The 25156-nt window shown below is 47.0% G+C and overlaps 1 protein-coding gene across 1 annotated transcript; it reads left to right on the top strand.

Annotated features, from left to right (window-relative positions):
- Positions 1-883: 883 nt before the first annotated feature.
- ISX (intestine specific homeobox) lies at positions 884-16141 on the top strand. Its single transcript, XM_043881988.1, is given in 6 exon segments — positions 884-2036; positions 11394-11545; positions 13754-13870; positions 14960-15067; positions 15183-15371; positions 15373-16141. Coding segments are annotated over 6 exon segments (861 nt in total). The 5' UTR covers positions 884-1843; the 3' UTR covers positions 15475-16141.
- Positions 16142-25156: the final 9015 nt, after the last annotated feature.

Raw genomic sequence — 25156 nt, 5'->3', positions numbered from 1 at the left:
CCTCTCCAGTATTCTTGCCTGGAGAATCCCATGGACAGAGGAGGCTGGCGGGCTACAGTGCGTGGGGTCGCAAAGAGTCAGACACAACTGCAGCACGCACGCAGTGACCCGGCAGAGGCAGGCTCTCCTGGCTAGACCAGACCACCTGACCCTTCCCAGGGGCACGGCTCCTCAAACAACAGGTGATCTTTCCTCTGACTCACCCTCCTCAGGGAGGAAGGCTCAAGCTTCCCCTTCCCCCTCCTTCCACGAGAAGGTCTGGGTTCTAATGCCCCATTCAGGTCCACAGACTCCCCCCAGGTATCTATCACACTCGTGAGGACACACCTTGTGGCCAGCCTGGCAGTCTGGAGCTCCCCCAAGTCCCGCTTAGGTGAGACCATGACATGACTTCCACCACACCCCCTTGGTCTGGACCTCTGTTTCCCCACACACCCCAGAAGGACCTCGGAAGATGGCTCTCAAGTCCAGGAAAGCACATCTGAAACAGACTGCCTGCAGCCAATACCCAGCAGACCGCACCCTGACCCAGCCTCCAGCCTACATATGACCCATAAATTCTCCCAGCTGAGCAAACATGTTTTATGGGGCCTGGGGACGCTTCCTGACCTCACTGTTCCCACCTTCCCGTGTCCTGCTCTGGCCTGGCCAGCTCCCCAGCACTGCACCTCTCTGGGACCCCCAATCCCCATCCTTAAGTTTCCCTCCACCTCCTACCCCTTTCCCCCAACTCCCGCCACAAGGAGGGTAGAAAGTTTCTTCTCTTATCAGCCGTTTTACTGCCCCCTCCTCCCTGGTTACACAGTAATTGGGAACAGAACTCCTGGCAAGAACGGGTTGATCCTATCAGTTTGCAGTCGACAGTTTACTAGACAGAGGGAAAGGGTCCGCTCAGCGAGGTCCCAGGAGGCAGGTAAGAGGCGTGCAAATAGGAGGGGGACAGAAAGGACCCCCAAAGGAAGGGAAAGGAGCCAGGAAGGAGCCTACTGAGACGCTTGTGCAGTGAAGTTGGGGAGAGAACAGAAGAAAGTGCTGGCTGGACCAGAGACACCAGGGGAAGTTCAGACACCAGCACTCAGCCCAGCCCCGGCACAGAGAGCCAGCCTGGTGGTGACCCCGTGACCCTCTTCAGAAGCCTCTACCTGCAGGGCGGCCAACGCACAGGTGCTTTGGGAAGAAGGCCTGTTCTGGAATCTGGGAGCCGCAGAAGCCGGAGGAATCGAGGAGGGTTTCTGGGAGCACCCCTCAAGCTTCAGTGTGGCCCAGGTCTGGGTTGGCCACCTGGGGCTCGCCGGTGGCACTCCAGCCTTCCAGAGGTCTGGCCGGAGCCAGCAGGAAAGAGCCGCACTCCAGAGAAAGGGTAAAGGTGGACACTTTGCCTCCAGATCTCCTCTGGGGGCAGCCTCCCTCTTCCTTCCAGCTCTGTTGTCCTGTTCCCCACTGGCCATGACCTCAGGGTCCCTGGCCTAGGCTGGGGACTGTGAAAGTGACCACCCAGGAGAAGACCCGTCACAGTAGGACTGAATTCGGTTTAGCAATGGCGATTCCCTCCATGTTGAGTCAACGAGGGCTCTAAGCCCGTGGGCATGGGTACAGCCCCTTCCAGCTTTCCCAACAGAAGCAGCATCCTTGATCCCAAGGTGTTTTGAGGTGACCCACAGAAGTCCCCATGGAGACATAACCGTGCTGGATAATCCAACGTGAGAATCTCTGTTCACCTCTACTCACCCTCTTGATTCCAGGAGTTTCAGGAAAGCAAGGACCCCTCCACGGACATTGGCCCCTCTGCCCCCTCGCAGCTGCCCGTGAAGGGTGCCAAGGCGGGCTCTGATCTCCACGGGAGATGGAGAGGAAGAGCTCGGGGTGCTGTGAGGCTCCAAAGAAACGGGGCCTGTCTTTCTCCATCGAGGACATCTTAAAGAGGCCGGCTGAGAGGAGCGATGTGGTCAGGCCGGAAGGGACAAGTGGACGGGGCACCAGGCAGGCAGCAGCTGCAGATTTCGAGCCAGAGAGACCCCCACAGGACCAGCCCCAAGGTAAGTGTCTTCTGGCCAATTCTTACCCACTCCTGGGTCTGCAAGCCCCAGCTGGGCTCAGGCAGAGAGAAAGCTGCTCTGTATCAACAGAAGAGAGTACTCCAAAATTCAGAGAGATGTCAGGTACTGGGCCAGTAGCCTTAAATATCTTTCTACCTAGCCCAGAAATGGGGCTGTTCTAATTCGGCCACCAAGGCCCGGTTCACTGCAGGATGTGGGGATCTGGGGCTTGTTCCCATAACCAGGCCGTAGCTGAGAATGCTGGCCATTTATTTATGCTGGCCATTTATTTATTCTGACCATTTATTTATTCTGTGGTCGGCACCATCCTGGAGGCTGTGCATGTCTCTGACTTCAGCAGAAAATTATCACAAACTAGACTGATGAGAAACTCATCTGTGAAAGAGGAGGGGTGGCTGGTGCCCCCAGCTCACACAGCCGCAGAGCAGAGGACCCGAGACCCAGCCGCCCGAACACCTGCTGAGGCGGTCGTGCTCTTTCCCTTCGTAAGCGGAGTCCAGCCTGCACGGCCTCTAGTGGCTGAAGCTCTGCCCCAAATCTGCCCACCCTGATCACACCCTAGGCCAGTGCTCTCCCCAGGATTTTCCCCCAAACAACAATGACCAGATCCTGGGCCCCTCCTTGAGGGCTGGATTGAGGAGGGGGCGGAGGAGGGAACATACATGTTCCTAGGATTCAGGCACCCGTGGTCAGTCTCAGCTCTCCCCCGGCCTGCCGAGCCACCCTGGCCAAGCCCGTTTCCACTCTGGCCTCAGCTTCATCCTCAGTGAGACAGCTGAGTGAGGGAGAAAATGAAGCTGGTGATGTTTTGGGGGTCCACTGGAGTCTGACTGGCGATGAGCCTGGAGTGTACACAAGAATGCCCTGGTCCTCTCTCCTTTCCAATGCTTTAATCCAAGGAAGGGCTTCCCCAGCAGCTCAGTGGTAAAGAGTCCGCCTGCCAATGCCGGAGCTGCTGGTTTGATCCCTGGGTCAGGAAGACCCCCTGTAGAAGGAAATGGCAACCCACTCCAGTATTCTTGTCTGTGAAATCTCATGGACAGAGGAGCCTGGTGGACTACAGTCCATGGGGTCACAAAGAGTCAGACATGGCTGAGTGACTAAACAACAGCAATCCAAGGGAAAGAAGCTCAGGGCAGCCATGATGCCTTCTCCTCCCAAACACGGAGCCCCACTCCCTCTCCCAGGTCGAGTCTCCTAAGAGGGGGTTGGTGCTCACTGGTGGTGAGCCAAGGGAAAGAGCCTGGGGTTAGGGGGGTCATGTGTCCCCAGAGAGCTAGTGGGTTTCCTAGTAGCTGACCCTATCAATAGGAAAAGGTCCCAACTTAATTGTCAGAAGTTCATTAATATCTTCCAGTGAATTGAAGGAGCAATGAGCGTTCACAGGAACCGTTCTGCTGAGGGTCTAACCTGAGTGTCTCCTGCTGCAGCTACATAAAATCTATGTCCGTCCTCTCTGCTGGAGAGGAAGAGAGAGAGAGACCTTATTTCCCTTCCCAGAGCACTTTCCCTTCCCCTAGCCCAACACTGGCTGTTGGCAAAAAGGAGGCCAGTCATGCTGAACCTCCACTGAAGCTGCTGGAATGTTTCAGGTCAGCTAGACCCAGAGGAGACACCCAATAAGTGCTTGGGGAAATGGTAGTCATAAGATTGGACTGAGCTTTCACAGCAATGTCATGGCCATTGTTTCCATCCATTTGTCACAGTTGTGAGCCCCACCTTAGAGCTGATGAAACCAAGAAGAGAAGATAAATCACCTGCAAAAATCACACGAGTATGTCACATTAGAATTGAACCCCGGTTTCCTGAGATCATCCACTCTAGATTATTTCTGAATGTGGCTAAAATCCATCCATCTCTCTACCAGGCTGGAATTCAGCATTTCTACTTTTTTGGCCATGCCACACAGCATTAAGGATCCTACTTCCCCAACCAGGGATCAAACCCATGCCCCCTGCAGTGGAAGCTCAGAGTCCTAACAGCTGGACTGCCAGGGAAGTCTCAGGAATCCAGCATTTCTAAAGAGACTCATGAGGGTCCCCCTGGAGGTTTTCAAGATGACTTTGAAGGTGAGGAAGGCAAAGATTATTCATGTCAATAGTCCTGTAATGACTTCTACACTAACCTTCTATTTATGATGCATGATACCAGTTACCCATTTATGGTCATGATATGAGGTTTTCTTTTAATATATATGCATTTATTTAGGGCTTTTCAGGTGGTGCTAGTGGTAAAGAACCTGCCTGCCAATGCAGGAGATATGAGAAATGTGAGTTTGATCCCTGGGTAGGGAAGATCCCCTGAAGAAGGAAATGGCAACTCCCTCCAGCATTCTTACCTGGAGAATCCCTTGGTCAGAGGAGCCTGGCAGGCTACAGTCCATGGGGTCACAAAAGAGTCAGACATGACTGAGCAACTACACAACAACTTTCATAGCTAAAAAGCAGACAAGGTGTAAATGAATGGGTATGTTTATGTTCCAATAAAATTTTATTTATAGTTACAGACAGAATGCCAGGTCTGGCCTCAGGCTGTAGTTCATCAACCCCTAAAGCTATTGGCGTGACATTCAAAGTCCTTCACAGACCAGCCTTGCGGGTCCCCAAATTCATCCCCCATCACAGCCTGCCTGCCCCTCACCCTCCAGGCACACGGAGCATCTCTCTCACTTTCAATCTTTCAAGCCCTTTTACATCTCCAAACTTTGCCCTTTAAAACCCTCACTCCCGTTTCCCCTTCTTCCTCCTTTTCCTCTTCCTTCCCTCATCCTCTCCTCTATATGAGCTTCCTTTAGCTGCTGTGCCAATTACCACAAACTGAATGGCTTAAAACAACAGAAACTTGTCATGTTAGAGTTTCAGAACCAGAAGTCCAAAACCAAGGTGTTGGTAGGGTTAATTCCTTCCAGAGATGCCAAGGGAAAACCTACTCAGTGCCTCCCTCCCAGCTCCCCCTGGCTGCCAACAATCCACAACCGTCTTTGGCCTGTAGACACATCATCCCACACTCTGAGTCCATGGTCACTTGGCTTTGACCTTGGGCTCTATGTGGAATCCCCCTCTCCTTTATCTCATAAGGACACATGTCACTAGACAAAGAATCTACCCTAAATCCAGGAGAGTCACATCTTAAGATCCTTGGCCTAATCTCACCTTCAAAGACCTTATCTGCATATAAGGTCACCTTCACAGGTACCAGGGGTTAGAACTGAGATGTTTCTTCTTGAGAGGAAGACAATTCAACCCACTCCATCTTTCCTCACTCCTTCATCCCCCTCATTTTCCTCATTCCCCCTCCTTCCTTGTCCCCGTCCCCTTTCTTCTCTCTTTCCCGCCTCCCTCCTTCCTTCCTCATCCTCTCCTCCCCACCCACACTGCCTAGAACTAAAGACAGTGGACCCTCCGCTCTGCTCTGGGCCCTGGAGAGGGAGCCCTGACTCAGGGCAGGGCCGTCTTCTTCTTGCTGTTCCTCTTCTTCTCTCACACTGTTCCATGCTCGGGTGATGGTTCTTTATGACTCTTCATAGATCATTTTTGGTCTCCATATGAAGAACTCTCAAAGTTTCCTTTTTCAGTTTTTAAATCCCTACTGTATTCCTACAGAGTGTATACTTTCCCAGATATGCCTTGTAGTGGGGCTTTCCTGGTGGCTCAGATGGTAAAGAATCCACCTGCAATGCGGGAGACCTGGGTTTGATCCCAACCCCTGGAGGCGGGCATGGCAACCCACTCCAGTATTCTTGCCTGGAGAATCCCCATGGACAGAGGAGCCTGGCAGGCTACAGTCCATGGGGTCACAAAGACCATAGGATCGTGGACAGGACTGAGTGACTAAGCACATATGCCTTGTAAGGTGGGAGTTGGTCATCATTTTTTTGGCCAGAAGTGGCTCTTCTCCCTGTTACAAGACCCAGGACTTTGGCTACCTCTAATCTGGGCACTCTGCACGTTTGCATTTAGGTTGGCCTTCTGTGTGTATTTTCACAGAGATAAGAGTTAGCTGACTTCCTCCTCAGTCCTTGGCAGGAAGGACAACTAAACATGAACTCTCCCATTGAATAGAAACAAGTTCTGTAGCTCTTCCCAGGTCACATCAGGGAACCTCCCCCAGTGTTACAGCTGGTGTCGTGTCTGGTCTCCTGCTTTGTCACAAGTATGAAATGGAAAGGAACAAGGGCAGGCTCCCTTTGGGGCCCTCCAGCAGGCTGAGGACACCTTCTAGACAAGACAGGTGGCTTGCAGAGAGGCACCTCCCAGGGCAGAATGTGCCAGCCTTTTTCCCCCAGATTGGTCCTGGACTTCTACAATTACCTGTGCCCACAGCATGCAAGGCACGCTCCTTGGCTCGGCATTCAGGGCTCTTCACTCTCCCCTTTAACAGTGTCATCTGCTTTCTCCCCAGTCCTCACTTCCATGGGTATGGGAGCCTGGATCTTCTTCCAACCGCTGCTTTAGGATGACAAGGACAAGGCTCATTTCAGGAGTCTTAGCCCAGCTGCAAAGCCCCTGGGGCCTCTAGCTGAGTGGCCAAGGCCAATTAGCAGACCTCAGAGAAGGAGCAATCAGGGGAGGGAGCCACGCACAAAGAAACATCAGTTTATAATTAGGTGGCCTAATCACCTGTGTAAATTGTGTATTTCTTATGATCAATGTGCTAAACGGCTCAGGTTTAATTAAGTTCTGCTGACTCGGTCTCTTTGAAGACCCACTGAAGTGTGATCACAGCTCAAGCAATTAATAACCTGTGAGGAGCAACTTGAGAGAGGTGGCAGTTCCCTGCCTCCTTCGTCCCCCCTCTTCCCACCCTCCCCTAAGTGTCCTCGGAGGGGGTTCCACACCCCCATTTTCCTCGCTGAGCCAGGGCTGGAAACTCCCAGCCCTTCTCCACGATTAAGAATCATCCTGTGTGATGGGCATTCCATCCATGAACTGGTTCTTCCAGCTTCCTGTTTAATGAGGTTCCTTCTGGTTCCAAACTACTACGTTCTTTCAACGTCCTGTGTTCTGCCTTTTTCTCTGTTCTGTAATTCATTTATGCTGTTCTTCCTGCCCTCACCAGGTTCCTCTCTTATCACCTACTATGGTCTGTAACCCAAGCATCAGGCTTGCTGGCCCCCCTCCCTCCTTTCCTAAAGCAGCTCTTGCATTTGATGGGAAAACTGAAGTGTCAACCATCACCCTTCCTAAGCCAACCACTCAGCTTCTGCTCTTCCCCCTCCCCGCTTCCCTGTGAACCACGAGCAACTCACTCTTCTCTGAATCACTGCCTGGAGCTCCAGGGCAACATCCTCTCCACTGGTCATCCTTCTCCCCAGGCACCAGGAAGGAGATGGGTGTGGGCCAGCCTTCCCTTTCTCTTACTTTTCCTGTACTTCCAGTTTTCCCAACACCATCAAATTCAGCTCTATGACTGATGAATACTCATTTTCCTAGAGATATGTGGCAATTAGAGCAAAGTGCGACACAAGGAGAAACTTAAAGTGAGGCCCAGAATATGACTTCTTCCAGAACCCAGTGGGAAAACTTGTAAGGGAGCCCTATCCAACAGAACTTTCTCTGATGATGGAAATGTTTTCTATCTATGCTCTCTAATATGGTAGCCACTAGCCACATGTGGTTATGACCTATAACCAGTGCGGCTAAGGAACTATATTTTTTATTTTATTTTATTTAAATAGCTATAGGCAGATAGTGGTTACCATGTGAACAAAGCAGATCTAAAGAGTTGAACTTCTAATAAGGTCCAGCCTCAATCTTATCCTTATTTCTCTGACGTCAGATTCAAGTCTATCTGTCTCCCAAAACTGCTCTTCTGATTGGGTGTCACTAGCCATATTTCAGGGACCCCCACTCACTGGGGGTGGTGTAAGCTCCAGGATTCCTCTCCCTACCACTCTTTTTTACAGTTCTCCAATTTAGACATATTCAATTTCAAATAACACCCCAAGAAGGATTGTATGGAGATAATCAGTGTTGACTACTGACACCCCAAGAACCCATGCTCAGTCTTGGGAGAAGGGCTTTGGCCCTTGAGTCCTTCAGGCTGGTCCACTTGGGGCTCTGCCTCCATCTCACCAACCATGTATATTTTAGACAACCCTCTTTCTTTACAGGAGAAGTGACTACATCTGTTGGACACACACACATACACCCTGTCACCATGATTGAGAGATCATCATCTCTCAAGAATAAACATTTGTCCTGAGGATGTTGAGTTCAAAGTTAATGAGAATAAATATTTTTCTAACTGGCTCATAACTAACGGGCAGCCCCTCTCCGCAAAGTCAACAATCACATTATTTTGCCAAGGATGGCTCAGATCCTTTTCTTATAACCTTATCTCCAGGTTATGTCCTTCTGATCCTCTAGGAAATAAGGGAAAGCTGTATTTGTCTTATTAGCTGCTTCCTTAGTTACACAAATGGAAACTTGAGATAATTATTTTATTAAGGAGTCTATACTTAGTCATGGACACTTGTTTGCCTAAGTTTCCTTCTGGGGAAAAAGCAAGAGATGGCTTATTTTTTCTATTTTCTTAATAACTTTTTAAAATATGTATTTATTCAGCTTTCTGACTCCTTAGTTGCAGCATGTGGGATCTAGTTCCCTGACCAGGGGCCGAACTCGGCCCCCTGTATTGGGAGCACAGAGTCTTAGTCACTGGAACACTAAGGAAGACCCTATTTTTGTTATAATTTAAAATCTGTTTCTAATCCTCTGTTCTCCATGTTGCTTACTTTCCTGTATTCCAGCTCTACACCTTACCTTTTCGGTTCAGTATCCTCTATTCCAAAGTTCTATATTCTTAGAAGAATCCCAGGTGCATGTTATCCTGAACCTCCGTTTGCCCATCCAACCTGAAATCTTCCATTCTGTGAATTTTCTGGTAATTTTCTATAAAGCTGCACTGTATCATTACAGTTATCTAAAACGCTGACCTGGGGAATGAATGAATGAGAGACTGTCAGCACAGCTCGTTCATCTTTGTTCTCCTGCAGGCAGGCCCCCTGTGCCTAGCATAAAAGACATTCACTAAGGTCTTGGCAGTGGATTCATGCCTCCCATTTCTGTCTGCACCAACTCTGGTTGGGTTTGGCTCTGCCCCTTAAATGCACCACCAGCTCCAAACAGAGAATAAATCTCTCTTTTTTTTTTAAATTAAAAAGTACAGTGGACTTAAGGAGAGAACGGGAGATAGAAAAGGTAAGAGATCAGATCATATCAGCTGGTTCAAAATCCAACAGCTTCCTCCAAGGGGTAATTATGTTTGAAATCTCACCATCCACAACCCCTAAGAAGCTTCCAAGAGTCAGGAAAATGAGTAAAATTACTTTGAGGGGATAAAAAAAAAATGGACTAATAACAATGAGGGGTAGTTGGGAGGGGGGAGATGAGTGGCTGGACCTAGAGTCTGTCATAGAGAATGAAGTAAGTCAGAAAGAGAAAAACAAATATCATATATTAATGTGTGTGTAGATATATATATATATGGGATCTAGAAAAATGGTACAGATGAACCTATTTGCAGGGCAGGAATAGGAACACAAATGTAGGGAATGAACATACGGACACAGTGGGGTGGGGAGAGTGGACTGAATTGGAAGAATAGCCTTGACATAAGTACACTGGTGGTTTAGTCTCTAAGTCGTGTCCAACTCTTGTGATCCCACAGATTGTAGCCCCCAGGCTCCTCTGTCCTTTACAGGCAAGAATACTGGACTGGCTTGCCATTTCCTTCCCCAGACATAAGTACACTACCGTGCGTAAAGCAGATAGCCTGTAGAAACCTGCAGGGTAGCACAGGGAGCTCAGCTCACTGCTCTGTGATGGCCTAGAGGGGTGAGATGGTAGCAGTTTCAGAGGGAGGGGGGAATATGTATACATATAGCTGTTTCTCCAGTAATTTGGCCACTTGATGTAAAGAGCTGACTCACTGGAAAAGACCCTGATGCTGGGAAAGAATGAAGGCAAAAGGAGAAGGGGGTGGCAGGGGATGGGATGGTTAGATAGCATCACCAACTCAATGGGCCTTAATCTGAGCAAACTCCCGGGGATAGTGGAGGATGGCAAAACCTCGTGTGCTGCAGTCCATGCAGTCGCAATGAGTCAGACACATCATAGCAACTGAACAACAACATAGCTGACTCACTTTGTTGTACAACAGAAACTAACATAACATTGTAAAGCAATTATACCCCAATAAAAAATAAATAAAATAAAATCAGAGGTTAAAAAAAAGGGCAGACTATGGAAGGCACTTGTCAATTCTTAGAAATTCAGGAGTAACTCAGCCAGAAGTGTTATCCTCAGCAGAAATCTCTCCTTCATCCATCTACCTTTTGCCCAGCCATCTGGACCCCCAGGCAAGGCTGAGGCCAGGTCTTTCAAGCCTCCACCTGAAGAGAAAGAGAATTGCAGAGTGCCAGGGTGGATTTGGCCTTAGTGATTTGATCATTCAACCCCTCTCCACTCCCCCATTCTACAGATGGGGAGACTGAGGCCCAGAGAGTAAATAAAATACAGCCCAAGCAAGGACCAGGGTCCTGGAGCCTCAACTCATGCTCAGTGCCCCTCTCACCACCTCCTTGCTTCCCTGGGATGGGGTCTCAGTCCTGTTTCCCCATAGCCCCTCAATCCAGTGACCTCAGCCACCTCCATGGTGTGTGTGTTAGTATTCTTGTGCCTGAGGGAGAAGCGCCTTAAGTAGCAAGTGAAAGACCACTATGACCGGTTGAGAGAGAGACTGTGGAAGAAAGGAAAAAGCTTTTTTTTCTGCACTAGGTCCCACCTATGATGTAGCATCCCTGAGTGGGCCTGAGACTGGACAGGTGGCTGGAAACAGGCTGTCAGGGGCTGACTACTGAGGTTTTTCTGTAAAGGGCTAGATGGTAACTATTTTAGATTTTGCAGTCTCTGTTTCAGCAACACAACTTTGCCATTATAGCACAAAAACAGCCATAGATAATACATAAACCGATGTGTCAGGCTGAGTTTCAATAAAACTTTATTTCTAAAAACAAACAGAGGGCCAGATGTGACCCCCCAGGCTGTGGTTTGCCATTCCTTGTTACAGACAAGGGAAATTTGCTTGAAGGCATCTGAGCAGCAGAAAGGACAAAGAAGTTTCTAGAAGGTCATCTTGGCCACACCGTCCAGGATGGATAGAGGGAGTCAACCTAGGGGGAGGGTTTCTTGGAGATAGAACATTGTAAAAGGCCAAGCCTAAGAAGCCAGAGGCCAAGTCGTGGCAACAGTGGCTTAATGGGTACAAGGAGGCAGCACAAAAGCTTCACTGAGACGAAGGTCACTAACCCAGCTTGGACTCTCCTCCCTCCAGAGGGGAAGAAGGGTAAGCGGAGGATCCGAACCACCTTCACCACAGAGCAGCTGCAGGAGCTGGAGAAGATCTTCCACTTCACTCACTACCCTGATGTCCACGTCCGCAACCAGCTGGCGGCCAGGATCAACCTCCCGGAAGCTCGTGTGCAGGTACAACCATCCCCCTCCCTCAACCCCCCTCCTCAATGCCCTTGGGGGCATGGGTGAGACCCCAGGTATTCTGCACCCTCTGGGACTGCCCCCATTTGAAACTTTCCATTGGCTTTATCCCATGAATACAGTTATTTTGTCCAAACATCACTTTCCAGGAAATGAGGTCACCATAGTTATAAGACGCTTCCTCTCCTTGGAGGATAGACATGGAGGGGTTTTTATGATGATGGCCATTAGCATCTGCTTCCACTCCCTTCTTCTCCACTTTACTGTCCTTCCAAAGCATCATTCACCACACAACCTCATTCACAAAATAGGTCTTGACAATCTAGACGAGGGCTCAACAGACTTCTATAAGGGACAAGGTGCTAATTATGTTAGGCTTTGTGAGGCCATATGGTCACTGTCATAACTATTCAATTCTGCCCTTGTAGCACAAAAACAGCTATAGTTTACAACATATAAACAAATGAGCATGTTCCAATAAACTTTACTGATGAGTACTAAAATTTGAATTTTGTGTCATTTGCATGTCACCAAATTTAGATTCTTTTCCCCAACCACTTAAAAATGTGTAAACCATACTTAGCACAAGGGATGTACAAAAACAGGTGGGAAGCCAGAGTTAAGGTTAACTCTGCCAACCTCTGACTTGGAACACATGGGTATCACTCTGGCAGCATCACAGAGAAGTGGCAAGGACGCCCCGTGGTCAGAGACCTAATCTGTAATCTGTCATTTCTCCTCCCCCCACACCCCTCAAGTGTCTAGGCTTCCTCTGTGGTTAGACATACAGCAGCCCCTCATCAATGGTATGCCCCACTCTCTTTGCACATCCCCAGTTCTGCAAGTATTGCTCTAACAAATCTAAAACCAATTGTTACATATTTGCACTCTCTCTAAAACAGTTTTCTAAATCACTCTTCATTTTTTTTAACAAATATGATGGGGGGACTGTACTCAACATCTTTTTTTATAACTTAATTTTTAATGAATAAACAAAACAATCTTTGAAAAACAGAAAAATACAATTCTTATTTTATATTGGAGTATATTTGATTTACAATGTTGTGTTAGTTTCAGGTGTACAACAAAGTGATTTAGTTACACATTACATAGATCTATTCTTTTTCAGATTCTTATCCCATATAAGGTTATTACAGAGTACTGAGCAGAGCTCCCTGTGATATACAGTAGGTCTTTGCTATCTAGTTTATATAAAGTAGTGTGTATATGTTAATCCCAATGTCCTAATTTATCCCTTCTCCTCTCCACCTTTCAATATCTTGTAATAACCTATAATGGAAGAGAATGTTAAAAAGGAATACATATATTTGTATGTACACATATAACTGAATCACTTTGCTGTACATCTGAAACTAACACAACATTGTAAATCAATTATATTTCAATACTTTCTCAAAATATACAATGGACTTATTAAATTCAAAACCTGCACCAAGGTCCACATCAATATTCCACCTTTCATTTCATCCAAGCCTACTTTTCTTCTGGTCAAGGCCCACCCCTGTCTGGACTTCACCCCTTTTACTTCCCATTTGAAAATCAGTCACCAACTAGGTGGGTAGCATCTACATCTAGTGTAAAGCCCAGAATTCAGCACTGCCTCAGCAGAATGACCAAGTGCAAATGGCCATGTGTCACAGACAGTCAGGGTGCCCATGAATACAGGCAACCCTCAACAGCCAACCTATAGATACCAGACGCCTCACTGGGGTTTCAAACGGGTGGCCCACCAGCAGGTAAGAGCCCACGGATGGGTTTTCTCTGATCTGCATGGTTTTTTAAATCTCAGAGCTTTCACAGAAAAATCGAGATTTCTGCCTTAGAAGTTGGATGAAGCTGCAGCGCTGGCCTCACATTTCCACATGGTGGCTATTGGCTGAGGCTGAGACGCTGCCCCCTTCAGCCTCTGTTCACCCCGGACCCCACCACTCCCAGTTACAGGGCATCCTGCTGGTTCACGCTCCCTCCTCCAGCCCCTGTAGGCATGGAAGGTTGTGTGACCTCGGATCCCCTCTCCCAAGGCAGATCAGATCCAAAGAAATCATGGCTGCCGTTGACCTTTCTAAACTGTAAAGGGATGGTCCCTTGGAAGGCGCCGTCATCATGTATTTTGAGGAGAGGAACTGGATGGAGAAAAGCCCCTTTGCTTATCTCCATCCTCTCTTGCCTTCATCTCAGATCTGGTTCCAGAATCAGCGAGCCAAGTGGCGGAAGCAGGAGAAGACAAACAGCCTTGGGGCTTCGCAACCGCAGAGTGAGGCCGGCTTGGCCCCGCCCACAAACCCGGACGTGGCCGTGAGTGGCTGACGCACGCGGGGGGCGGGCTGGGGCGGGGCTGGGGGTGGGGTCACTGTCTGGGACCTTCTCATCCAGATTGGAACACCTCGGGGGACTCTGTTCACTGTTCAGTTTAGTTCAGTTCAGTTCAGTAAAACAGTCGAGTCCGACTCTTTGCGACCCCATGGACTGCGGTACACCAGTCTTCCCTGTCCATCACGAACCCCCGGAGCTTACTCAAACTCCACTGTAAACATTGGCAATTCTTTTAGGAAGAGCGTGGGCATGGATGCCTAGGAAACCTGCTAAAGTCTCTGCCTCTGTCCCCGTGTCCTCATCCACTGAATGACCATCACAATCCTCTTCCTCTTCCAGGGACTGACTTGTACTACTTGTGTAAAACGTCCCAGTTTATGGAGCAGGGTCACAGAGTAAAGGGCATTGTGTGGGAATGGAGCCCATTGGCTCTGGAGTCAGGCTGCCAAGACCCAGGTTTGAATCGCAGCTCTGCCCTAAGCAGTATGTGACCTGGAAGAGTCGTTGTGCCCCTCAGAGGACAGTCATAGATTTGATGAGGATGAAATGACTAAGTCTTGAAGAATGTCTGCCACCCAGGAAGTGGTTGCTAAAAATTAAACGTTCATCAAGTCAACAAATTTGGAGTGTGTACCAGATGCTAGTGCTGGATTCAGATCCAGCCCTGAATATTCATTGGAAGGACTGATGTTGAAGCTGAAACTCCAATACTTTGGCCACCTGATGCGAAGAACTGACTCATTTGAAAAGACCCTGATGTGGGGAAAGATTGAAGGCAGGAGGGGAAGGGGACGACAGAAGATGAGATGGTTGGATGGCATCACCAACTCAATGGACATGAGTTTGAGTAAACTCTGGGAGTTGGTGATGGATAGGGAGGCCTGGCGTGCTCCAGTCCATGAATCACAAAGAGTCGGACACGACTGAGCGACTGAACTGAACTAAACCAGATGCCAAACAGAGGCGAGACAGCAGTGCAGAAAACAGACAGTCCTGTGGTTAACGATTTGTTCAAACCCACAATGACTCTATGAGGTAGGATTTTTAATTTATCCATTTTTGCTGATGCAGAAACTGGACTCTGAGAAGCAAAGTGACTTTTCCGAGACAAACGGTTGCTGTAAATGCTGGAATGAGGACCAGGTTTCCTGGCCCCCCTGGGCAAGTGCTTCTCCCCAGGTTGGTCTCCCTATCCACCCCGAGCTGCCAGAGAGTCACCGGGAAAGGCTGGGAAGTTGAGGGACAGCATGGAGTGAAGCTGGCTGACCCCTCTCCTGGCCTTTCCTTCTGACAGGGCCCCACGCTGCCCCCCCCTGCACAGCCCAGGCTGCTTCCTCTCACCAGGTGCTGTCCACCAGCTCAAGGTCAACTGACCTCTGCCTGGCTCCCCGCCCAGATCACCCTCCTCCCATGCCACCCATGGGAGACACAGCCTCTGCCAGGCCCTCTCATCATCCAGCAGACCTGCATCCCTACACTCTGCTTTGTTCCCACCTCCACACCCCAGAAGAGGCAGCATCTGTACCACCTCCACAACAGAGACTGGACATCCTCTCCTGCATGGAGCCTCTCTCCTCTCCAGGTGAAAACAGGTGGCGGGAAAGTAACCAGGTCTCTGGGGGAATCAATCTCATGATTCAGAGATGACCCACAGTTCAGGAAGCCACCCTGAGCATGTCCTTTGGCAGGTTGCTTCGGATTCAGCAGCAAGGTGACCAATAAAGGAAGCTCTGCTCTCTCCTGGCCAGTGTGGCCCTCCTGCTTCAGACAACAGACACTATGTGAGGTCTCAGGATGAGCCCTGGAAGGAGGAGGTTGCCCTCTTGCACCTGTGTTTCCTTTGTGTGGTTGTGTGACCTCCAGCCAGTCGCTCACCCCTCTGGACTTCATCTGTAACACAGGCTGTTGCACAAGATGACTCCTGAGCACCCTTCTGGCCCTTACCTTGGTGAGATGAACCATGGTGAGAACAGCACAGAGAAGGCAAAGGAGAGGTTGTTTGTTCATTCACTCATAAGTCACTTATTAAACACCTACTGAGTGCTTCATACATGGAACTGGATATTGGCATGAACAACTGAGGCACTGCCCACAGGAGCTCAGTCCAGGATGACCAAAAGGGTAATGCTGACCTTCCCCTGCAGGCAGAACATTCGCTCAATGACCTTGCAAGAGGTCCACAGTTAATGCATTCTGTTAGGGATTGATATGAATGTTCTAAAGAGGAAGAGAAATATAGAAACATTTCTTTAAAACTTTAAACAGAATTTAGTGTCTTTGGTTATTCTGCCGGGCTGGGGATGGATGTTGTCATTTCTGGTTTGGATGAAGGGAAAGATAATAAGCTGTAATCACAGTTCATCTTCCCAGGACCTTGCAAGGGGCCCAGTTAGAAAGCCAGCCTCATTCTATGCTGAAAAGTCTAAGAAAGAGGGAGAGAAGGAGACAGAGAAATTGATTTTTTTTTTAATATAAGGAATTGGCTTTCACAGTTATGGAAGCCAAAAAGTCCCATGAGCAGCAGTTGGCCAATTGAAAATGGAGACCCAGGAGAGCAGAGGGTATCAGCTCCAGTGTGAGACTGAAGGCAGAAGCTCCATGTCCCAGTTCAAAGACAATAAGGCAGAGAGAGCAAATTCTTCCTTCTCCCACAGTTTTGTTCTATTCAGCCCTCAATGGATTGAATGAGGTCCACCCACATGGGGGAAGGCCATCTGCTTTACTCAGTCTGCTGATCACAATGTTCGTCTCATCCAGAAACACCTTCACAAACATACCCAGAATAATGTGTAGCTGAATATCTAGTTACCTTGTGGGCCAGTCATGTTGACACACAAAATTAACCATCCCAGGCTCCATCCCCTTTCCTAGTCACACATCCTCCCTCCAAGCATAAGGGGTTCAGGTGACCAGAATGCCTCAGCTTCAGTACAGATGTGAAACCTGGTTTTGGGAGGCCACCTCTTCCACTCTAGGTGTTCCTTTTCCCCCAATAACTATTTTCTTCCCTTCACCTTATATCTGAGGGGCAAATGAATCACTTTAGCACTCTTACCAGCTGTGAAAACTTGGGCAAGAGACACATTACCAGCACTTCCCTGGTGGTCCAGTGACTAAGACTCTAAGCTCCCAATGCAGGGGGAACTGGGTTCAATCCCTAGTCAGGGAACTAGATTCCACATGCCACAACTAAAGATCCCTCATGCTGCCGGTGAAGATCAAAGATCCTGCACGCCTCAACTAAGACCCAGTGCAACCAAATGAAAAAAAATAAACAGAGAGAGAGAGAAACACATTCCCTCTGTGTATCTGTTCCTTGGAGAGCAAGTTTCTTGTCTCTGAGGGTTTCTCTATTGCATGAGTTAATAAGCATGTGCATATGCATACTCTGTATCCAACTCTTTGCAACTCCACAGATGGTAGCCCACTAGGCTCCTCTGTCCATAGCATTCTCCAGGCAAGAATCCTGAAGTCGGTTGCCATTTCCTACTCCAGGGAATCTTCCCAACACAGGGATCAAACCCCTGTCATTTGTGTCTCCTGCAGTGTCAGGGGATTCTTTATCACTGAGTCACCAGGGAAGTCCAAATGAGATAATACATTGTGGTAGATGGTAAGCACAGGTATTAAGAAAAAAGTCATTTTCCCAACTCTCCCTTCTACCTCCTTCAACTTCTGATCTTGAGCAGCTATAGGCATCCCAGACTCTTTCCCAGGAGCTCTTAAACCAGCTTTCAGGAAGTCAAGGAACTCTGAAAAGAGTAAGCAAAATTGTGTGTGTGTGTTTATTTTTCCCAGGCAAAACATTCATTGTTTTCATCAACTTTTCAAAGAGGTTTCAGCTAACAACAATAATAATAAAGGTTTCCTGTTACACATATCTGAGTCAGACCCAGTAGGATCCTATTCTAGCTGTGTGGACTAGAGGCATGAGAGAAGTGAAGGGGTCATTTTTTTAAAGGTACTGAAACCACATATTTCAGATTGAGACTTGAACTCATTTTCTTTTAATTGAAAGCACATACCTGATCTCAGGACTTACTGAAGCTCAAGTTCTTTATGTCTCAGCACAGAAAGAATGCAGTGAAAGACAAAGTGATAGGTAAGAAGTGGATCTATTTAGACAGACACACACTCCACAGACAGAATGCAGTCCTCAAAAGGTGAGACTGGCCCTGGGAGAAACACACTCTACCGACAGAGTGTGGGTCACCTAAGAAGGCAAGAGGCCCCAAAATATGGGGTGGTTGGTCTTAATGGGGGGGCTTCCCAGGTGGAGGTAGTGGTAAACTGCCTGCCAATGCAGGAGACAAAAGAGAGGCTGATTAGTTTCCTGGGTCAGGAAGATCTCCTGGAGGGTGGCATGGCAACTGTTAGGTAGTTAGAATAGGAAACAGGAGTCCAGAATGGTGGTGGCTAAAAGACAAGGAAGGGAAAAGCCCGCGAAAACATAACAAAGGAAGGTCAAAGAAAGTTCCAAGGACCGGAGTGAGGACCTCAGGTAGAACAAACAGCACTCCTGGCTAGCCCAATTTACATAGGGCAGGCCCAGGGGGAGGAAAAGACATATAAAAAGAGGAGCCAAAGGGCCGGAGCTCTTTCCTCTCTTCGTTTCTTTGGGTCGGCATGCCCTCATGCCTCGAGGATGTATTTTCCTGCTATTTTCTAAATAAAACTGAGCTGTAACAGTGATCTGTCTAAGAGCTATAAGACTGTTCTCCAACAGTCTGTTGGAGAACCGAGAGTTATAACACGGTCTGTCCGAGAGCTGTGATGCACCGAGGGCTTTAATATCCGTCGCTTCAAATTTTTGTTTAGACGAGACAGAACCGAGGAGATTACACTCACCTGACAGCAACCCACTAGAGTATTCTCGCCTGGAGAACCCCATGACCAAAGGATCCTGGCGGGCTGCAGTCCATAAGGTCACAAAGAGTGACTGAAGCGACTGAGCCCGCACAGCTTAATGGGCTGGGTCATTTCACAGGCTAATGAGTGGGCGGATTATTCCAACTATTTTGGAGAAAAGTGAAAGTGTTAGTCGCTCAGTCGTGTCCGACTCTTTACAATCCCATGAACTGTAGTCCCACCAGGCTCCTCTGTCCATGGAATTCTCCAGGCAAGAATATTGGAGTAGGTTGATATTCCCTTCTCCAGGGGATCTTCCCGACCCAGGGATCAAACGCGGGTCTCGCACATTTTGGAGCAGTGAAAGGGACTTCCAGGAATTCCACTGCCCACTTTTTGACCTTTTATGGTAGGCCTTGGAACTGTCACGGCTCTGCTAGGTGTGTCATTCAACGTATGTTAATGTATTGTGTGTGTGTGTGTGTGTGTGTGTTAGCTGCTCGGTCGTGTCCGACTTTGCAACACCATGGACTGTAGCCCGCCAGGCTCCTCTGTCCATGGAATTCTCTAGGCAAGAATACTGGGGTGGGTTGCCATTCCCTTCTCCAGGGAATCCTCCCAACCCAGAGATGGAACACTGGTCTCCCTCATTGCAGGCAGATTCTTTACTGTCTGAGCCACCACAGTTTGCATATAATGAGTCTCAAGTCCTACTGGAAGTCGAATCTTCAACTACCTTGGACCTAGTTAGTTCTAACCAGTTCTGTCTCGTATCTTCAAGGGCTATGTCATTCTTTTAAAGGTTCTGCCCTGCCCCCCTTCCCTCCTGTTTCAGTTCAGTTCAGTTCACTCAGTCGTGTCCGACTCTTTGCGAACGCATGGACTGCAGCACACCAGGCCTCCCTGTCCATCACCAACTCCCAGAGTTTACTCAAACTCATACCCAATGAGTTGGTGATGCCATCCAACCATCTCATCCTCTGTCGTCCCCTTCTCCTCCCGCCTTCAATCTTTCCCCACATCAGGGTCTTTTCAAATGAGTCAGTTCTTCGCATCGGGTGGCCAAAGTATTGGAGTTTCAGCTTCAACATCAGTCCTTCCAATGAATACCCAGAACTGATCTTCTTTAGGATGGACTGGTTGGATCTCCTTGCAGTCCAAGGGACTCTCAAGAGTCTTCTCCAACACCACAGTTCAAAAGCATCAATTTTTCTGCACTCAGCTTTCTTCACATGTCCAACTCTCACATCCATACATGACTACTGGAAAAACCACAGCCTTGACTGGACAGTCTGTTTTAATAAGACCATATAAATATAAAATGAACAAGTGCTAAAATTTTATCTAACTCACTAATTAATGGGGAACAAGCAACACATCAGAATAGTTCAAAGGAGAACTCAAAGAACAGACATGAAGCAGAGGCAATCAGGAATGCTGAAATGAATTACAAATAGAGATGAAAAGGTTCAACGGCCATATGGAAGTAATCAATAGCATCTCAACGAGACACAATTCATTTGCATTTCTATGGACAAGAACTATTTGCTTTAGTACTAACTTTTTATCAATTTAAGGAGTGGGAAAATAGATCACAAACAATGCAATGGGCTGAAATTCTAAAAGATTGTGCTAGACAGAGCAATCTTTTAATGCCCATTTCAAAGTCTTTCACATTTTTCCTGACCTGAAGTTGCTTAATCTCTCCGAGTATATCAGGACCTGCCTCAGAGGTTAGCTGTGAGATTATATTAGATCATATAGCAAGTTTTTTGTACTTGTAAAACACTGTGACGTTAGGAAATGATTATTGCCTTTCAAACTCCTCTAAGGACTTCCCTGGCAGTCCGTAGGTTAGGATTTTGCCTTCCAATGCAAGGTGTGCAGACTTGATCCCTAACTGGTGAGCTAAGATCCTACATGCTTCCAGGCCGAAAAAGCCAAAACATAAAACAGAAACAATATTGTAACAAATTCAACAAAGGCTTTAAAATTAGTCGACATCCAAAAAAAAGAAAAAAAAAAACTTTAAACAAAGAAAATACAAACTCCTCTAGAACTCAAGCTTAGAAGTCCACATCTAGAAAGTGTTTAGAAATAGAGTGCATGCTAACTTCAATCGTATCCAACTCTTGGTGACCCGCCAGGCTCCTCTGTCTATGAGATTTTCCAGGCAAGAATACTGGAGTGAGTTGCCATGTCCTCCTTCAGGGGATCTTCCCAACCCAGGGATCAAACCCCTGTCTCTTAAGTCTCCTGCACTGGCAGTTGGGTTATTTACCACTAGTGCTACCTAGGAAGCCCAGAAATACAGTAACATTTCTTTAATGTTCATTGACCTTTTTTGGTTCAATTTTTGAAAATCCTAAACAAGCCATAGAGAATGGGCAAAGAGCAGAAATAAAAGATTCACAGAAAAAAAAAACATACAAATGGATACTAAACATATGAAAATAGCCTCAACCTCATCCATCATTTTAAAATGTAAGTAAAACAGTAATACATTTTTTTTTACCTTTCAGGCTGGCAAATATTTCAAAGTGTTGGTGAAGGCTTGATGAAAGTCACCCTTGTATATAATGAAGTAGGAATTGGTAAATTATTTTGGACAGTAACTTGACAACTACTAACATCCTAAATGTGCATCTCTTTGACTCAGTAAATTTTTTGTAAGAATTCATCTGATAAATACACATAGATATAAATACTGAAGCTCTAGTAGTACTTTGGTCACCTGGTGCAAAGTGCCAACTCATTTGAAAAGACTTTGAGGCTGGGAAAGGTCAAAGGCAAAAGGAGAAGCAGACAGCAGAGGATGAGATGGTCAGATAGCATCACCAATTCAACAGATGTGAATTTAAGCAAACTCCAGGAGATAACGAAGGACAGGGGAGCCTGGCATGCTGCAGTCCATGGAGTCTTAAGAGTCTGACATGACTTAGCAACTGAGCAACAACAAATAAATATGGTCTACAAGAATGTTCACCAAGGCTTTGTGACAGATACCCCAGGAAACCATGAAAATAAGACACTGGTTGAGCCAATTAATTATAGCATATTCACCCAACTGTTAAAAATAATGAAAGAGACTGAAATATACCTCATGGGAAACTGTCATTAGACACATCATTAAATGGAAAAGACATGTTTCAGTGCAATATTATGGTCTCATTTGAGTAAGAAAAATATCAAAATAGCCTGATAAATAAACACCATCAAAATTTTTCCTGCACACATTAGTTTTTGCTCCATAACAAATCTCACCAAAACATCAATGCTTGAAGTAATGACTTCTTTGGCTCACAACCCAAGATTGACCAGGCTCTTGGTCTGTCTGGGGCTAACTTGGCTGATCTCACTGGGCTTCATCAGGTGTCTGTGGTCAGCTGGTCAGTTGGTGGCTGCTGAGGGATCTCAGATAGCCTCACTCACAGACTGGCCTGGGTTTGGCAGGCTGTTAGCTGAGGTCACGAGGAGGGCATGGCCATCCAATCCAATATTCTTGCCTGGAGAATCCCCGTCGACAGAGGAGCCTGGTAGCCCATAGTCCATAAGGTCACAAAGAGTCGGACATGACTGAAGCGACTTATCATGCATGCATGCATAGCTGAGGCCACAGGGTTACTGGGTCACAGTAGGCTTCCTAGTGGAGTAGCCACAGGATTCCAAGAGCACCAAAGCAGAGTATGCAAGGGCTCTTGAAGCTTGGCCAGAGAATTCACTTGTTACTTCTGCTACATCCATTGGTCAAAGCAAGTCAAGGCCAACCCAGACTCAAGGTGTGGGAAGAGTTGTGAAGTGTGTGGCCACTTTTACCATCTACCATAACATCCAAGATGCTTGCTCCTGGAAAGCAAACCTAGACAGCATGTCAAAAAGCAGAGATATCACTTTGCCAACAAAGATCCGTACACTCAAAGCTATGATTTTTCCAGTAGTTTTGTATGGCTGTGAGAGTTGGACCATAAAGAAGGCTGAGCGTTGAAGAATTGATGCTTTCAAACTGTGGTGTTGGTGAAGACTCTTGAGAGTCCCTTGGACAGCAAGGAGATCAAACCATTCAATCCTAAAGGAAATCAACCCTGAATATTCATTGGAAGGACTGATGCTGAAGCTGAAGCTCCAGTACTTTGGCCACTTGATGTGAAGAGCTGACTCATTGGAAAAACCCTGATGCTGGGAACGATTGAAGGCAAGAGGAGAAGGGGACAACAGAAGATGAGATGGTTGGATGGCATCACCAACTCAATAGACATGCATTTGAGCAAGCTCCAGGAGACAGTGAAGGACAGGGAAGTCTGGTGTGCTGCACTCAATGGGATCACAAAGAGTCAGACAAGACTCAGCAACTGAACAACAACACAACACCCGAATGAATATCTCATCTCAACTTCTTCCTTAAATTCTCCTGACACCTCTACTTGACTGTCTAATGATCATCTCAAACTTAACATGTCTAAAAACAAACTCTATTCACTCTCTAGCCCAAACTTGTCTCTTCCTCTGCCTTCTTCCTCTCACCACAGGGCAATGCCTTTCTTCTCGTTGTTCACACTCAGATCCTTACAAATACTTATAGCACTTTTGATGACTATCTTTTCTTTATAAATAGATATAGATATAGCTACATATATATATATGAGGGAGGGTAGCCACATGGCTTGCAGAATCTTAATTATGTGACCAAAACTGAAACTGGTAGTGTAAGTTCAGAATCCTAACTACTGGATAGTCAAGAGATCATATATATATATATATATGTATATATATAAAATACATATTTTAAAATATGTGTATAGGTGACTTCGGTAATTCAATGGCTAAGACATCACATTCCCAATGCAGGGGGCCTGAGTCTGATCCCTGGTCAAGGAACTAGATCCCACATGCTGAAACTAAGATCTGACACCACCAAATATATATTTTTTAAAATATGTCTATATATTTAGTTTTTATTAACTGTATTGTTGACTTGCAATGCTGTGTTAGTTTCAGGTATATTTGTCTGATGACTCTCTTTTCTCATCAAGTAGCAAACCCAGCATTCAACTCTTCCTCCTCTATACCAGCCACGATCATCTTGGTCATCTCCCCAGTGTCTCCCTGTGGTCACCTTGCCCCACCTGGGCTCTATTTTTCACTCCATAGCCATCGAGATGCTGGAGAATGTGAGTCAGATCATGACTCAGACCCTCAAGCTCTTCTCTGCCTCATGTGGAATCAAGTCAAAGTCCTTCTCGTGACCACAGGGAGCTTTTCCGTGGCAACCGTCACTTTCCCCATTGCTCCCGGCTCCAGTCTTGCCAGTCCCATACCAGTTACTGCTGCACCATGCCAAATACACTCCTGCCCCAGGGCTTTTGCACTTCTGGTCATTGCCTGAAAAATCCTTTTCTAGCTATTTTTCTGGCTGACTCCCTCACTCCCACCAGGTCTCCACTCAAATAGTACTCAGACAGCTATCCTCAGGCCATTATATCTAAGACAGCACGCACATACACTCCTTGTCATTCCCCACCCCTTACCCCATTTGTTAATTTTTATACTTCATATCAATGCCTGACATATTATGCATTTACTTATTTATTGTCTCTCTCCCAACAGTAGAATGAAAGTGGCATGAGGTCAGGGATCTCATGTGATTTGTACACTGCTGTATTCCCAAAACAGTGAACGAAATCAGGCCTGGCACATAGTAGACACTCAATATTTGCTACGTGGGTGTGCACACACACATCCTTATATGTCTAGAACGTTCCTAGACAAATACAAAAAAAACCCTGACAGCAATTATTTCTAAGGAGTGGACTAATGTGATGGAGAGAGGAATGTTTGTTTTCCTGCTGCCCGGTAGTGTTTAAATTTTTGTGCCCTAAGTATATAATTTTATAAATTAAATGTTAACAAGTAACAGGACAATGGATGTTTTTTCTCACTTCTTTTGTGCTTTACAGTTTGACCTCTTGCTATCAAAGAAAATGTTTTTCTGCCTCTTCTGGTGCTGGAGGGGTCCCCTGTTGGGACAGGGGGTCACCCAACAAGCCACTGCTGAGAATCATAAGATGGGGATGGAGGGCTGGAAAGCATCCTCTGGGGACAGAGAGGGCAGGCTCAGGCACAAGAGGAAGTGGACAGAGAGATCTGGGACAAAAAGCAATGGAGATCTAGTCACAGAAAAAAAATAACAGAGCAGGCAGGCAGGCCCGGAATCTGAGAAGAGAAGGTGGCGTCACCAGTGAAACAACGTACTCCATGGTGCGTGATCGTGAGCAACTTAATTCATGAAAGGGAATTTCTCTGCACTTCATTTTCTTCATCTATAAAGTGCTAAAATCAAGGCTCTCAGCTGTCCCTTCTCCCAGCAGCCTTCCTATAAGGACAAAATCACAGTGGAAATGAACCTTGAAGAGTTGGATGAGA

Source organism: Cervus elaphus, chromosome 22 (genome assembly GCF_910594005.1).
Source record: "Cervus elaphus chromosome 22, mCerEla1.1, whole genome shotgun sequence".
NCBI classification, from domain to species: Eukaryota; Metazoa; Chordata; class Mammalia; order Artiodactyla; family Cervidae; genus Cervus; species Cervus elaphus.
The sequence above is the reverse complement of the archived record's forward strand: the minus strand, read 5'-3'. Positions and strand labels throughout refer to the sequence as shown.